General features: G+C 39.5%; 3 protein-coding genes across 3 annotated transcripts; 1 reads left to right on the top strand and 2 right to left on the bottom strand.

Moving 5' to 3' along the window:
* Positions 1-837: 837 nt before the first annotated feature.
* LOC126797588 (receptor-like protein kinase FERONIA) lies at positions 838-3,993 on the top strand. The gene has a single exon (XM_050524241.1). It carries the CDS (start codon positions 1,087-1,089, stop codon positions 3,739-3,741), a length of 2,655 nt encoding a protein of 884 aa, XP_050380198.1. The 5' UTR covers positions 838-1,086; the 3' UTR covers positions 3,742-3,993.
* Positions 3,994-4,665: 672 nt separating this feature from the next.
* On the bottom strand, positions 4,666-7,295 carry LOC126799021 (thioredoxin H9). Its single transcript, XM_050526130.1, has 5 exons — positions 7,027-7,295; positions 6,442-6,507; positions 6,019-6,144; positions 5,091-5,213; positions 4,666-4,943 (listed from the first exon to the last, which is right to left on the bottom strand). Exons 2-5 carry the CDS (start codon positions 6,460-6,462, stop codon positions 4,794-4,796), a joined length of 420 nt encoding a protein of 139 aa, XP_050382087.1. The 5' UTR covers positions 6,463-6,507; positions 7,027-7,295; the 3' UTR covers positions 4,666-4,793.
* Positions 7,296-13,871: 6,576 nt separating this feature from the next.
* Positions 13,872-15,750, bottom strand: LOC126797522 (ubiquitin-conjugating enzyme E2 28). The gene is made up of 5 exons (XM_050524155.1): positions 15,583-15,750; positions 15,328-15,463; positions 15,015-15,142; positions 14,835-14,939; positions 13,872-14,216 (listed from the first exon to the last, which is right to left on the bottom strand). Exons 2-5 carry the CDS (start codon positions 15,395-15,397, stop codon positions 14,073-14,075), a joined length of 447 nt encoding a protein of 148 aa, XP_050380112.1. The 5' UTR covers positions 15,398-15,463; positions 15,583-15,750; the 3' UTR covers positions 13,872-14,072.
* Between the last annotated feature and the right edge of the window lie 1,401 nt (positions 15,751-17,151).

Raw genomic sequence — 17,151 nt, 5'->3', positions numbered from 1 at the left:
GGTAGTTTAGATTTCTCCTGATTTATCATTTTCTACGTCTAAATGATGTTATAAAAACAAATTTCAATACTTTGTGTAAAATATGAATAAGAACCGATGAACTCACCTCACATCCATAATTTCTTTATGTAATTCTACACCGGCCTTATCTTCACACTTAAAAATTAGAAATTTCCGAAAACTAATAAATGCATCATCATTATCTCAAACACTTAATAGACTTGTGAACTCATCATCCCTAGTTTTTCTCCTTAGTTACGTAACACCATAACCAAAAATGTGAGAATATAATTTCTTTGTCCTTGTTAGTGCGTGGCATGCACAATGGAACTCTCATCCTTTTTTCTATTTTCGGTGGTATAATAACTTCCCAATATTCCTTCTCAGTTCTCACAATATAGTAGTAATCCAAACCAACGGCCCCGATTTGAAAAGCGAAACCCCTTCCAACTCATAACAACCAGGCGAGCGGGCCCAACATAACAGCTTAGCCAAACGCGTAACGCGCTTCACTCACAGACCTGTCTTCCCACCGCGCACTCCCGAGCTTTCACAAATGGCAGCTCCGCAATTAGTGTGACGCATATAAGGTCAAACGCGTCATTTTCACTTCACCGCCGCTCAAGTGAGAAGCACCCAACTGTTTTTTTTCTTCCTTGGTTCAAAGAAGATGAAACAATACAGTAGCAAGAGATAAAATTGAAACAATACGAAAAAGTAAAAAATGAAAAGAAAATGAATATAACGACCAACTGGTTTGTAATAGTAACCAACCCAGATATAAATGTCATATAAAGTTGCATGATGAAGTTAAAACTTCCATTCTTTAATTTCCTGCTGCTGCCTTCTCTCTCTCTCTCTCTCTCTCTCTCTCACCCAAATCCCAAATCCCAAATCTTCAGCTCAAAGATCTCTTCTTGAGTTCTTTCTCCAAACCCAAATCCCACTACATCTCTCCCACCTTTCAAAACTAACTCCCTCAGCAAGCTTGATTTATGGTTCTTCTCAAGTTGCATTCTTGATCTTTCAGCTATAAATAAAGCATAGATCTTTGAGCTCAAATCTGAATTGGGAATTGGGTTTACTATGAACTCTTATCTTCTTCTGTTCTTTTCCTTCTCTTTGGCCATCCACACCATTCTTGCTGCCAACTACATCCCATCCGACAAAATCTTCCTCAACTGCGGCGGCCCGCCGGATTCCACCGACGGCGACGGCCAGAAATGGACCTCCGACGTCGGCTCCAAGTTCGCCTCCGGCCCAAACTCCAACGTCTCCGCCGCCGCAGCTCAAGACCCTTCTGTCCCTGAAGTCCCCTTCATGACTGCCAGAGTCTTCCACTCCGACTACACTTACAAGTTCCCGGTCGCCTCCGGCCGGATGTTCCTTCGTCTCTACTTCTACCCGGCTTCCTACGCCGGCCTCAACGCCTCCGGCGCCGTGTTCTCCGTCGCGGTCGGGCCTTTTACACTTGTCAAGAACCTAAGTGTTGTTGAGACCACGGAGGCTCTGGACTATGCTTTTGTCACCAAGGAGTTTGTTGTCAATGTCGAAGGTGAGTCTCTCGATGTCACATTTAAGCCTTCGACTAGTGTTCGGAATGCTTATGCTTTTGTGAATGGGATTGAGGTCGTTTCTATGCCGGATATATACAGCTCTAGTGATGGTAGTGCTATGATTGTGGGGCAGTCGAGTCCTTTTGATATTGATAACAGCACGGCGCTGGAGAATGTGTATAGATTGAATGTGGGAGGGAATGATATATCGCCCAGTAAGGATACTGGTTTGCTTAGGTCTTGGTATGATGACACTGCTTATCTGTTTGGTGCTGCATTTGGTGTTCCGGAGTTTAGTGATGCCAACATGTCGATTGCTTACCCCGATAACATGCCTAGTTATGTTGCACCGGTTGATGTTTACTCCACGGCCAGGTCTATGGGGCCGAATAACAACATCAACCTCAACTACAACTTGACTTGGGTGTTTGCGATTGACTCTGGATTTTTTTACCTTGTGAGGCTGCATTTCTGTGAGGTTGCTGCAAACATTTCCATGCTGAACCAGAGAGTGTTTGATATCTATATCAATAATCAGACCGCTGAGTCGGGGTTTGATGTTGCTGGGATCACAAAAGGGAATGGGATTCCACTGTATAAAGATTATGTAGTCATGGTTCCAAGTGGGAGCCCGCAGGAGGATCTTTGGCTCGCGCTGCATCCTAATAAAGCTAGTAAGCCAGAGTACTATGATGCAATTCTAAATGGAGTCGAGATATTCAAGATCAATGATACTACTGGTAATCTTGGAGGGCCTACTCCGTTACCCCGTACCATACAGAAGAACATTGACCCATCTAGAGCTAGGTCTAGATCAAGTCATGGAAAGGGTAAGAGTATAACCCAGAAAGCAATAATTGCTGGGGGAGTTAGTGGTGGAGTTGTCTTGGCATTGGTCCTTGGTTTCTTTGCTATGTGTGTGTCACGCCGCCGTAGGCAACCAAAGGACTCAAGTACAAGTGAAGGACCATCTGGTTGGCTCCCTCTGTCTTTGTATTCACAGTCTGCTGGCTCTGCCAAGACAAACACAACACGGAGTTGTGCTTCCTCCCTCCCCTCAAACCTCTGTCGTCACTTCTCATTTTCTGAGATCAAAGCTGCCACTAACAACTTTGAAGAGGCTCGACTCCTTGGGGTGGGAGGCTTTGGAAAAGTGTACAAGGGTGACATTGATGGTGGAACAACTAAAGTGGCCATTAAGCGTGGAAACCCTCTCTCTGATCAAGGAGTGCATGAATTTCAGACCGAGATTGAAATGCTCTCAAAGCTCCGTCATCGTCATCTTGTTTCACTGATTGGCTACTGTGAGGATAACTCAGAGATGATTCTTGTATACGATTACATGGCTTTTGGAACCCTGAGGGAGCATTTGTACAAGACCCAAAAGCCTCCTCTGCCATGGAAGCAAAGGCTTGAGATTTGCATTGGGGCTGCTCGTGGTTTACATTATCTCCATACTGGTGCCAAGCACACAATCATCCACAGAGATGTCAAGACAACTAACATTCTGCTAGATGAGAAGTGGGTTGCAAAGGTCTCAGATTTCGGCTTGTCAAAAACAGGTCCTACGTTGGATAACACTCATGTCAGCACTGTTGTCAAAGGTAGTTTTGGATATTTGGATCCGGAGTACTTCAGGCGGCAACAGCTGACTGACAAGTCTGATGTGTATTCTTTTGGCGTTGTCCTTTTTGAAATCTTATGTGCTCGCCCCGCCTTGAATCCCACACTTCCAAAGGAGCAAGTGAGCTTAGCTGAGTGGGCTGCACATTGCCACAAGAAAGGCATGCTTGATCAGATCCTTGATCCTTACCTCAAGGGGAAGATCACACCTGAATGTTTCAGGAAATTTGCAGAAACGGCAATGAAGTGTGTGTCAGACCAGAGCATTGACAGGCCATCAATGGGAGATGTTCTCTGGAACCTCGAGTTTGCATTGCAGCTACAAGAGAGTGCAGAAGAGAGTGGCAAGGGTATTGATATGGGCACTGAGGAAGAGCCCTTCATGGCCTGTAAAGGGAAGAAGGACCTGGATGCATCACCAGGGTACGATGGCAATGTGACAGACTCAAGGAGCAGTGGCATCAGCATGAGCATAGGTGGGCGCAGCCTGGCTAGTGACGATTCTGATGGACTGACACCAAGTGCTGTGTTCTCACAAATCATGAACCCAAAGGGACGTTGAGACTGAAGAGACTCTGCATATGCCATACCGGCCACTACAATCTGAGAATGTGATACGGTTCCTCTAAATCAATCATGCAATGAAGCTTGCTTGCTGTTCTTCATTATCTCATTCAATTACTTGGTGATATTCTTTAATATTTATTTTGGAGTTTTTCAATATGAATTGATAAAGTTAGTTATAGTTTTTGTAATTACATGAAGAGTGTTTATGTACTTGTTCTGGTAGAGAGGGTTTGTTGATTTGGCTTCCCATATGTTCTTGTCATGTGGTGGTGCTACAGATCATGTTCTCTTTCACAGCCAAACCTTATGAAGGATTTTCAAACAGTTCATTTCAATATCAGACAAAAGGTTGAATAACATGTGGATGGGGTCCTTGATTATTTCTGGTATGATTCTATTTTGATATGTATGATTATGACAGTATTAGGGAATTATTGTAGCTTTCAATAGTGATTGAACTAAATGGTGGAGGAATATCTATACTGGCTAAGCTGGCACAGCACTACGTGCCTTAGTGGGATGATTGTGACTTTGTTAACGCGGCTCCGTGTTTGTTAAAGGTTGACATTTGAGGCTGAAGACCAAGTAAACTCTCTCGATTGATTAAGAAAGTTATCGGCTTTTACCTAATCTGCTGTATAATATTCTTGAATTTCGATGGCTGGTGATTGTAGTTTAGCATCTTACAATTTAGCATCTTACAATTCAGAAGCTTCAATTGCTAATTTTATGTAATAACTCCGCAACTAGAGGCTGGAGAAATAATTTGTTCACGCAAATAAAATTGGACAATTGTAAGAGAAAAGCCATCAGGACAGACGAGAAAAGCTGATTGCGGTTTGGTCTCAAGACGAAAGAAAGACACCATTTAAGTTGAAATAACGAGTAAAATTGTCAGGAAAGATCTTAGGATTCACAATAACAAAACTCAACTGTGTTTCATATTTACAATCCAAGAACTTGCAAGAAAATTTTTACATTAATGTCAATAAACCTGCAGCAAATGTAGAAGGATACATCGAATAACAAACTGGACCAGTGAAATAATCATTTCTTACATGGGGCGGAATCTACAATGGCAACTATCTTCTTCTGCAACTCCACCTTGTTGGCTCCAACAAGCTTGTCGATCTGCTGACCATCTCGGAGGAAGAAGAAAGTAGGAGTGGCTTTGATATCCCATGAGGTGCTGAAATCCTGCACCATGAAAAACTGAATGTAAGAACCAACTACTAGTAGAAAGTTATGATAGGCACTAAACCAGCATCAATGTACTTGACACATCAGACCATCAGCATCAATAGCATAACTTGGTTGAATTAACAAAATTGATTGCCAACTTACAGTAAGTTCATCGACATCGACCACAAGGAACATTAAAGAAGTGTATTGCTCAGACAGCTCCCGATATAATGGTGCAATCTGTTTGCAAGGACCACACCATGTTGCACTGAAGTTTGCAATCACCTGTGGAACATATCAATCTCAATTTATATAAGCAGCAACAAAACAAAACAAAACAAAACAAAACAAAACAAAACAAAGGTAACAGATTATTCAAATTCAAATTGCCTACTGAGTATAGGTAAGCTTGTACGAAAATCAGAAACACTACAACATCATATGACAATAAATCAGACAGGTTTCATAACATAGATGTACATACAGAATAGTTGTATATTGACTCAAAAAAGAGAACTTTACAACAACCAAAGTGGTATTTATAGCAGGAACGTGTACGTTGAGTACTACTTATGTCATAAACGTAAAAATCTTTAAAGAAAAAAGGACTTTAATATTAAGGGATTTGTTATGTGGTAGGCCGTCTTTTGATCTATATATCCATGTACTCTACATGGATCTTCCTCCATTTCTTTAGCTCATTGGTCTGAGGTGCGAACATATTGAGAATAAAGCAATGGGGTACTTTTACTTTAACATCAACTTAATTCAGAAGTTGCTCAATTTTACAGCAGACAAATTTCTTTGATTTCCTTTTTGAAAATGACAAATTTCTGTCATGACCACTTTAGTTGACTCTTTTAAGGTGCTGCGTTTTGTAGGATCCCATTCAGGTTGTGGTCATGAGACAACCTATACAGTTGGATAACCACTATATTGTTGCAAGGCTTCCAGATTCTAAATTAAATACACATTACAAAGGAAAACCTTATATCGGGCACCAAAGCATATCACAAATGTGAAAGTGAACTATCCGATACAATTCAACAGAATGCATTTCTCTTGAAAAGCAAAAGGTGCTCAAACTTACCATTTTTCCATCTGTCTTTGCTTCAGCCAACTTTTGATCCCACTGTTCTAAGGTGGTGATGAGGTTCACCTTCCCACCGGTGAACTCAACAGCATGTTCAGACTCATCATCATCATTGGTTTTAGACTACAAGCATCACCAACATGATAACTTGTCAGATTAAACAAGGCAAGAAAAGTAAACACTTAGGGGTATGCACGATGTATTGTCATCATTACGAAAAAACAACATAGACTTCTTCATTGCAGACTACAGAGAGAAGTACTAACTACATCTTTACATGAATTTTTGGCATAGAAACAGTTAATTTTCCAACATTTGTCTACAAACTTGCGCTGAGGAAGATATATATTACTATCAATTAACATATAAGACGCTTTAAGCTTTTGAAGAAAACAGAATCAAGAATGCACGAACGCTAACCTTGGACGCACAAGCTCCCATCTTTATGTTCAACACCAAACTACTGAGACACCAGACACTCTGCAACTGCAAGTTAAAAACCCATAAACTTTGTTACTGAAGAGCGTTGGGAGAGAGGCAGAGAAAATATCATACAATCAATGTTATATCTTTACAATTATCAGGCCACTTCAGCCAACCTTCAACACAGGGTACATGTTTACATACAGAATTGGTCTAACAACATAAAAATAAACCTCTAGTTTAAGATAACTGATCAGCCCTGACCTTCACCTTTGAAATATCAATAGCTATCAAACGTATCAGAATTTTTACACAAAACAAAGCCTGAAGAATTTACAATTTATCAATGGAATCGAATCCCCAATATCCATGGCAGCAAATCAGACATCAATTGTGAACAACAACTCCTTATTTCAATCAAGAAAGCCCCCAATTGAACCCCAGAAAAGATAAAGCAACCAAATTAAATTGGACATAAACATCTTCCTATGCATTTGATCATAGGAAATTATACATTTCTAAATCAAAGAATGCTATTATATAAATTTGATTCACATCACTGAGAAACAGAGCTGAAATTACCTAAAGACTATAATTGATGAGCAAACCAATTCACCATACGACAGCAAACGCAATTTGGGGATTGCGTGATTGACCCAGAAAGCTAAACTGGGCTTGAATTGGATGGCCAATTCGCTTGTATGTAAAGGAAATGCAGAGAGGAGCTGAGAAAGCGAATAAGGAAGGAGAAACCAGGAGACCCTGATGATGAAAATACGAATAAGGAAACAACAACAGTTGCAGAGAGACAATGAATTATCGTTTCCAGCTCAGGAACACATAGAAGCCTCTGACTAGTTGTCCTACCTTATTTTTTGAAAAGGTTGTCCTACCTTATTTGTACCTCATGTTGCACATGAATATATGATGTCATGTCGCTATTCAGCATTTATTCCACTTATTTTTCCTCTCTGAAAAATCGTTTTGATTAAGAAATCTTTCATTTATTCAAAAGAAATTGAAATTTTTAAGGGTAAATTATTGTTCGGTACCAAATTAAATATTAAATTATAAAAAGTTAAATAATAAAATCTAATCAAATATGATTTTCACATTTAATTAAAAATTACAAAAAAATCAACAAATTTCAAACAAAATTACAAAAAAAAATCACTTTTTAAATTTTTTTTCTTACTTTTTTGTCATTTCTCACTATTTTTCTTCTTCTTTTGCATTCTTCTTCTTAATCTGGCATAATTTTGCCGTTCGACAATAGATTTGAGCGTAGTTGGTACTGTTGGAAAACTATTTTTTCCCTTTTTCATTTGATTTCATATCCACTCCAAATCGACCACCGTATAAGACACATAAACCCTCAAAAGGGGCTGCCGCTATACATGGCGGTGCTCCAAGTTTTTCTGGCAAAATCGGAGCCCAATGTTTCATAATTCTAGCTATTCACTTCATTCAGAGCACAATTATACCGATCTCCTTTGAATTTTAATATAATTTCGTGGATTTACAAATTTTTCGGTGTCATACTACTAGTCACACTGGTAGTTACAATATGGACATTGTGACTACAGTTGTAACTATTAGTGTCATTGGAATTACAAATACTAATGTGACTGCCGTTGTGATTGTCACACCATGGGTCACACTAGGAGTCACATTGGTAGTTATAATGTTGTCAACTACAAATCACACTTGCAGTCACACACCACCAGTCAGACTTATAGTCACACTGGTTATTACAATAACGACATTGTGACTGTCATTGTATATGGTAGTGTGACTACATGTGTATCTAGTAGTGTGACTATGTTGTGACAAGAAGAAGAAGAAGAATGACTAGAAATAACAAACCTTTGTAACTATTATGTGATCTTGAACTTCTCAAATTAACTCATACAATGCAAATATCAACATCGACGTTGTCACACCAGTAGTCACACTAGGAGTCACACAAGATGTCACACTGGTAAGCACACCAATAGCCACACTAGGGGTTACTCAAGTAGTCACACCAGCGTATGAAAAAAAAGTGGTCTGCTAAACCATGGACTCTAAACCCTAAACCCTAAACTCACCCTAAATTTTTAGGGTTTCCTAAGGGTTTAGAAATTTTTAGGGTTAAAGTGATAAACTAGTAGTCACACTATTTTTGTGACTAGAATACTAATCAACTACACTACATGTTACACTAAAAGTCACACTACAGGTCACAAAAAAAAAATTAATGTAGTTAGTAGTGTGATAGGTGGTGAAGGGGTTGGAATTTGAGTTTCTTCAGTGTTATGGTTTAGTGTAGCTAGTAGTGTGACATGTGGTGTAGCTAGTAGTGTGATAGGTGGTGAAGCGGTTGGAATTTTGAATTTGAACAAAATTGATGTGGGCACCCAAAAATGCTATGGGCACCCATAACTCCACCATAAACTGCTCTATGTAGCATTCTGATCGTCATCATCATCCTCTCTTCTCTTTAGCCTCATCGGGAGTCATCGCTACCGCCGCTTCAGATCGTCACCGCCTTGAGATCTTTGGGTTGTTGCTTCATATCATTTTCGGTATCCTAGCATCGCCTAGCGAGGACGATACAACATCGCCTAGCGACAACGAGGCAACACCACAAAGGCTTTAAGCCATCGACGGTGGATAAGGCGGTCCTAGCATTGCCCAACCCAAGCTCATTGATCTGGGCACCCCATGATAGCGCCGAACTCCGACGACAAGATCTTGAAGACTTGGTTTAGCTCCATCAATGACACTGACGAGGATGATCTCATTCGCGATGAGCTAGCCCTTAAATGTAGACTGGGAAGTAGGAGATCCAGCTTCAACGACGGCAAAGGGGTCACGGGGTTGAAGTTGATTTGGAGTGCAAGTGGTGGCGGATTCGGGAGGTGATGAACCAGACGAACTGTAGAGCTCAAGAGGAGAGAGATGTTTCGATTAGTAGGAGTGGCATGATTCGTAATTTCATAATATTTCATGGGCAACAGTTTAACAATTATAAATCTTTGACTTAATTCTAATTTTCAATCTTTGGGTGACCTTTATATAATAAAAGGTCTAGAAAGTGATTTTTTTATGATCTACCCAATTTTCAATTGTGTTTTAAGTTAATCTTATCTATACTCTTATAACTCAAACCTACTTTGTCAATCAAATAGCCTGTTAAGTTACACATATATCATTTCACTATATGCTAATATAAAATTATATTTAATGATGAAGGGATATAAAAGTAAATAACAAAATTAGAACATAAAAATATATATATATATATATATCTCATATTATAAAGGGAAGTTACAAGCCACTACGTAAAATATGAGAGGTTATTCACACTCATAATGTATGTTGATGACTAGTACTCTTATAATCCAAACACATTTTTTCAACCAAAAATCCTGTAAAAATATGTTAATAACCCTAGATTATAATTAATTAATTCAATTTTTAATATATGAAGGATATAGTCGTAAAAGCCAAGTTAATAAATAATAAATAAATTTGAAAAAGAAATGGATAAAGAAGTTATTTTGCAGATCTAACTTCTCTCTACAAAAAGATTTCAACTTTCGTGGAGTGACCCGAACGCTCTGGCTCTCTCTTTCGTCAGGCAGCGACTAACCCTAGCATATGGGTTGTGCTCGTTGCGGCACCGGACGTCCAACCTCCATCGTGATGTCTCTCTTGGCCTTCCCGAGGTCATTTTCTCCGTCTGCTCTCTCCACGAGTATCGGGTTCTCTTGGCGTCAACTCTTTGGAGAGCTATGACGTCACAATTAAATCATTCTCGAGTCCAAGTGTCTTCTTACAACAGCCTGGTTTGAACAATGGGGGTGGATCTTAAGTGGCCAAGTGTTGATTCTTGTTTGGTATTGCCGGATTTAAGGTTTCATATCTGGTTGTGGGATCCAGGTCCGCTATGGGTGCCGGATTTGTCCTTTGTTTTCCTGCCAATTAGGGACTGGCTGCGACCGACAGTTGGTGGTGAGATATCCCGACTCAGGCAACCATCGATCTTTGATCGCTCGATCTGGATTTTTTTTCGATCCAATGGTGGGTCAGTTTGGCGGTCAACATTGGGGTATGTCTGGCCATTTAAGTCGTGGCAACACTTGTTGTCGACATCGGTGCTAGAACATGGACAACAATGGAGATGGCGATGCCAATGTGGGTGTTGTTGGTCTTTGGTAGGTGCCCATATCAAATCTTGGTGTTGGTTTTTGGGTTTGGGATGAAGATGTCTAGGGTGATGTGGTTTTTCTAGAGGCCCAATCATTGCTGGGCTCATGTGTAGGATCCTGGTGGCGGCTGGTGGTTGCATCTTTGGTTCTTAGTCTGTTTGAGAGGTTCCTTCTTAAGGGTGGTTCCTATAAGTTGGCTCCGGAGGCTTGGTTTCACAGATTCATAGTCGATTTTGACCAAGCAATAAGTGAGCCTTGTCTCACAGTTCTTTGGCTCTTTCTTGGATTTCAAGTTTAGGATTTACAACATTGAAATTGCTAGACATTGTTTGGTTTATTTTACATGGTTCGATTAATTTGATGAATCCCTATCACAGGTGGATAATGTTTATGTTGTACTCCAGCATTTCTTATTAATGACACATCGTCGCTCATTTAAAAAAAAATTCTCTCTATAATAACTGCACTCTACAGTTAATTTTCAAAAAAAAAAAGTTTTCCCACATTTGTGTGTGGTGTGATGCTAGTTTCATTAATTAGTTAATGATTATGATTATTCCGAGAGGATATAATGGGTAAATTCAGGAGTTGTATAAACTAAACACGTGAAGAACAAATGAGCCACTTCAATTACTTTTTCTTTGTAACAACTCTAATATGTGCAACGGTAATGAATCATTAATTTTATGTATATATTTCTCAATGTGTATTTCATGAACGTTTAGGTTTATGACATGAGCTACTTCAACTTAATACTCTTGCATATCATATCAGACAACATTTAAGTATACAAAGCCTGATACAACACATCAGGACCGCCCTGTGTGCATGGAGGCTCAAGGCGAAAAAAAATTGAGGCCATAAAATAAATGCTCGAAGAACCAAAATAAACATTATTGTTCATTGTTGAAAGTTGAAATAAAGACGAACCAAATTCATTATTCTATGCATATCGATCAATGGCTATGAAGTCCTACATTTTCAACTAATTACGATTTATCTTAACTAAAATAGAGAAGGAAAAATACCAAAAAAGTATATAGAAAACACAAAATAAAGAGCTTCAAAAATCTTACATTATATGCCTTTGATTGAGAAAAAAAACTAAGTGAGAAGGCTTTTTATACCTTAAATTGATAGAAGAAAAAAATTATAATAAGAAAGAGAGATATATATGATCGGTGAATATTACATAATTAAGAAAAAAATATTCTTAACTTTAAAAAAAAATTGCAGGCATACAAAACAAAATTTGTTAAGGCCCCCAAAAAAATGGGGTCCCCAGACTAGTGCCTAGTTTGTCTTGCTCCAGGGCCGACAGTGCAAAACGTCTTTAATCTTCAAAAAGTTCGAGCCTTGATCGAGGAGGTCAAAGAGTGTGTTCCTGGCAAGTAGTGCCAACCTTGGCATGGTAATTTCGTAGAGCTTATTCCATATACGAGGTGTGTGGATACACGGGTTTGGTTGGTGTGCACACGCTATTAGTGCTACTGGGGTTTGAGGCTCTTTTTTGTCAAAAAGTTACACAAGGAAAAAGAAAAGAGAAAATCATCTCATCTTCTTCCCTCTTTCTGCGTTTATCTGCAAATCTACTAAAATGGCTAGCATGATCATGAGCTCATGGCGTCTATCTCCTCCTGTTCCTTCGTCGTTTCAAAAGACCAAATTTCTTCCATCCTCAAGTATCCATCCCCAAATCACTGACCGAAACCCACATACTCAATCCCTCAAATCTCTTTGCATAATCACTGCCACTCTTCCTCATCGTCCCCCCCCCCTCCGCCGCCATTCATTGTCGTAATTGCTCTACGAATTCAACCTCACCTTCTAGTTGCTCTGCCTACAAATTCGTCGATATCATGGTTGAGAGTTGAGACATATGAAGCTCTCTGCTGCCCACCCATCCATGCTGCCAGAATTAAGAATAAAAGGAAGAACGATTTTAACCCGACCCACTAAGAAAAAAACCATAGAACCAGAAAACCTTGCTACTTGGTGGTTTTTTTTCCCAATGCCAACAGGGTCTGGAACGGGTCCAATTCGATCTGCATCTGGATCTGGCAACTGACTGCCCCTGCGGTCTTAGACCCGGCCGGAAAGAACAACTACATAAATTCCATAAGTACGGTAGGATGTTTAAAGCTTACGATCTGGGAATCCGATTCTGAGGCATCTGCAGACTCAGGAACCCGCGCCAAAGGCGACCGTGTCGAATGGAACTGGAACTTCCGAGGCAAAAAAAAAAAGGATTGAACTTAAAATATTTTTGGAAAAGAGGATTCATTTGATAACTCAATAACATTTTTCCCCGAGGTTTTTGTTTCGAACTTAATCTATAATACAAAAATACATTGTAGCATCAAGGAAACTCCGCAACAGCAGGAGAAGAGGCCAACTCAGCCGTAGAAGAAGCAGAAGGAGACGAAGCAGCCGTTTACAGAGAATGATAAAGTTGACTCTACGGCATCAAATGGATCAGGGGGGCTTGGGGCCTAAGCATGTGAATATTACTAGGGTGGTTGGTTTGTGGGAATGGCTCTGCTAACCTCGACTTGCCACACTAAGGAGGCTCAAGCGCGTCAGCCCCCATCGATCTACAGTGTTGTCCACCTGTTAAATCCAACGGTTCACATGACCCCTGTATATTCACGGGCAGTGTACCGAATAATTTTCGGTAATTTCGACCAAAAAAAAAAACCTTGGCATGGTAATGGATCACCTTTGCAAGGATTAACCGCGCCCGCCGTATCCGAGATATTGAAATCCACTAAACCTCCTCTTAAACGCAACCAATCCACTAATTCATCCTCCGCTCTTTCTTTTGAGTTTTGATAGATTTGGAGTGCTGACGAGAACTTTATCATTGATTTGTCCATGTATGTAATTTAGTTGCATAATTTAACAGATCGACCAGACTAATTTGCACGAAGAAAAATGTGTCCGAATAACAACGTTGAGCTACTGGTGAATGCAAAAGGAGCCCTTTGTGCATCTGCTTGCAAAGACCTAGTGGTAATTTCCTTTTCTCTTTCATGATACCAGCCTATGACATTTATCTAATTGTGAGATCAAGGGTCTCAAATTATTGTATGCAACTGTAAAATGTTCGTAGTCTAACAATTTTGCAGTTATATTAGACGATAAAAATAAGAACATTTTCATTTTGATTTCAAACTGACAAGAATAGGTAAATAAAACAACAGTAATTCTTCATTGGATGGGGATCAAGAATAAACAAACCACAAATGATAGATTACTGATCAAGCCGGAAGGAACATCAAGTTCTGGTGACACCTGAATTACATTCCATCGTATCTTTGGTAATATAACAAAACATAGGAAGAACAAAGATCTTTCATCCCACATATTAATCAACACCCTTAAAACCTTGCCACCCCCAAAGTACAAATCCTTAACATGGGAAATACATCACTACCCCATCGCGTACTTCTGAGTCCAGCTACGAGCAGTCGATTCATACTTGGCTCGATCAGTTTTATACATGTGGGCAATCTCCGGTACAAGGGGGTCATCAGGATTTGGGTCAGTCAGCAAAGAGCAGATTGAGAGCAATACCTGGTTTCAAATACGCAACCAGCTTAGTAAATACAAGTCCAACAATAAAGCAAACATCATAAAAATAAAAATAAAACAATCTTTGTTTTTCCCTTCTCCTTAGCCACCACTTCAAACTTGAGTTTCAAATTAAAGAAGTTCATTGTTTTATGACAGTCAAAATTTGGCAACTTTCTTTGAATAGATCATCATGTGCTTTGAAGAAGAATGACTGCAGATGTAAGGGCAGATGGGAACGGAAAAAGGTGTATATAGCCAGAACTCTTTCCTAACTTAAGATAAAACTCTGAGACAACAAATTGCAAAAGGGAAGGCACATCACTGCAGCTACTTGCTTCTACTTCTGTGAGAATATGTCAACGTCACACACTCACACACACATACAAGCAAGAATCTCCACTATCACATAGTGATTCCCTAATTCAAGTTGAAACATAGTCTCCTAAATTTTGTTATTCCACAAACAACTTTCCTGGGAAGACGTCGGTAATAATTTAAAAACATCTGCTGACGCATCAAGGCAGCATATGCGTATCATTTCCTAATCATATGACAACACAAATACAATCACTAGTCCAAGCTAATTCCTTGGGAGATCAAAAGATAACAAAGCCAAACCTTGGAGATAGTAAGGGCCGGACTCCATTGTTCTTTAAGGATATCAAGACAAATGCTTCCATTGCTATTGATATTCGGGTGGAAGACCTTGGTCCTAAATGCAACCTGAAAAACCGAAACCTCAGACCGATGAAAAGCATACACACACAAGGATCAAAGCTTGCAGATTCGACAAGTCACCTTAGGAGGTTTGAAAGGATAGTCAGGAGGGAAATGAATGGTCACAAGGAATACACCTCCCGCATATGGGCTATCAGGGGGTCCCATAATCGTTGCTTGCCAGTGAAACATGTCCTCAGCCACAGGGCCTAAATGCAAATTCACCAAAAACTTTACTTCAACATCCATCTAACTACACCTCAACTCAAAAACCTCAATCCAACATCAACACTAACAAATTGAGCTCAATGGATAACACAAATCAACCCCGAAAATTCCGATTCTTTTGTTAACTACAAGATCATAGAAATAACACACACAAAAAAGAAGGTACCGGCGCTGCAGGAAGTGGGAGGATCCTTCTGCAAATCCTTAAGCTCCTTCAAGATGCGCTTGGAAGCCATGATGACGAAACTTGTATCTTATTATTTAACTTACAAAGCTCCCAAACAGCACCAGACCCTGCAAAGCTGTAATCACCCACCAGGATGTTCAGATCAAAGCTCATACATAAAACAAACACAATTTCTTGAACAGAAAAAGAAGGGAAAAAGAGACAGAGTTTGAGACGTAAAGAAAGTAGAGAGACCTGAGATCGGACGGGAATGGCGGGAAGGCGAAGGGGAAAACGGGGTTCAAGTAGATCCGCCTCCCTAGAGGTATTCCGCTATCACCGATTGTTAAGACCCCCCGGGATTTTTTCACCCAAAACTCGGAGACTTTGAGACGAACCCTCTTGTGCGCTTTTTATAGTGAGACTGAGAGAGAGACCAAACACCGTTTTCACCGTGTCGTGCGTCACCCCCACTCCCACCCGCGTTGATGCTTTCTTATCCGTTACTTTCTAGTATTATATATTTATTTATGGCGGCTCTTTGCACTCTGATATTTTGTGCGAAATTACCAGAGGTTATGAGGTCAAATTAGGCCTCGTCAACGGCCGGGTTTTAATAAATTTAAATAAGTGACAGACCGAGTTGGACCGGGTATTTTGCTGGCCAGGCCTTGCGGATTTTTGTTGGTCAAGACTTGCGGGCTTGTATTAGAAAAAAATACTCTAAATTAAGGATTTGAAACAATAAAAGAATAATTAGAAAACATTCTAAAAAAAGTCATAAATAAATTCTAGTTTCGAAATATTGTCGATCTACACCAATAGATGTGATTGATATATATAGGGACCATGTAAAAATTTCATCTAATTCAGACCTCGTTTAACTGTCAGAATTTTCAGTCAACCAAAAAAAGAGGCGTTTTCACATAATAAAACCGCATTGACCGGGGCTTTACCAAATGGTTTTTCTCGTTGCGACCACGCACGATCGGTGACAAAAATTATGTGATTTCAAATATGTAAACAGTTTTCTGCATTCGCATCTTGGTAATTGGTCCCCCTTATGGCATATTAGTGTTGTTGTTGGTTTACCAGAAAATTTTGACGGTCAAACGAGGTCCGAATTGGATGAAATTTCAAAATGATCATTAAATATATATATATATATATATTGATCACATCGGATGGTGTCGATCGATTCCGAGAAGTTTCCTTCATATAGTCGCTTCATAATGTGATAGTTTTATTATAAACCTAATATAAAAGTTATAATGCATTAGTGGACACTTCGGCGATCGACAACTCCAATTCAAAATATGGTCGATCGACACAAGTAGATGTGATGGGTATATATATTTAGAGAACCCGTAAAATTTTCGTCCGTTTTGGATATGATTTGACCATTCGTACCAACGGTCAACTAAAAAAGAGACGTTTTGACATATTGAAACCTCATTGACCGGGGCTTTGTCAAATAGATTTCTTCAATACAACCGTGCACGATAGTTAACAAAAATTAGGTGATTTCATATATGCAAACGCCTTTCGGCGTTCGCATATTTGTAATAGGTCCTCTCTTATGACATATTAGTTGTGTTTTCGATTTACCGAAAATTCTGACGGTCAAACGAAGTCCGAATTAAATGAAATTTTTACACGGTCACTAAATATATATACCAATCACATCGGCTGGTGTCGATCAATTCCGATAGTTTTCCTTCTTATAGTCACTTCATAATGTGATAGTTTTATTATAAACCTAATATAAAGGTAATAATACATTAATGGACACTTCGGCGATCGACAACTCCAATTCAAAATATG

This window comes from Argentina anserina, chromosome 6, assembly GCF_933775445.1.
Source record: "Argentina anserina chromosome 6, drPotAnse1.1, whole genome shotgun sequence".
NCBI classification, from domain to species: domain Eukaryota; kingdom Viridiplantae; phylum Streptophyta; class Magnoliopsida; order Rosales; family Rosaceae; genus Argentina; species Argentina anserina.
The sequence above is the reverse complement of the archived record's forward strand: the minus strand, read 5'-3'. Positions and strand labels throughout refer to the sequence as shown.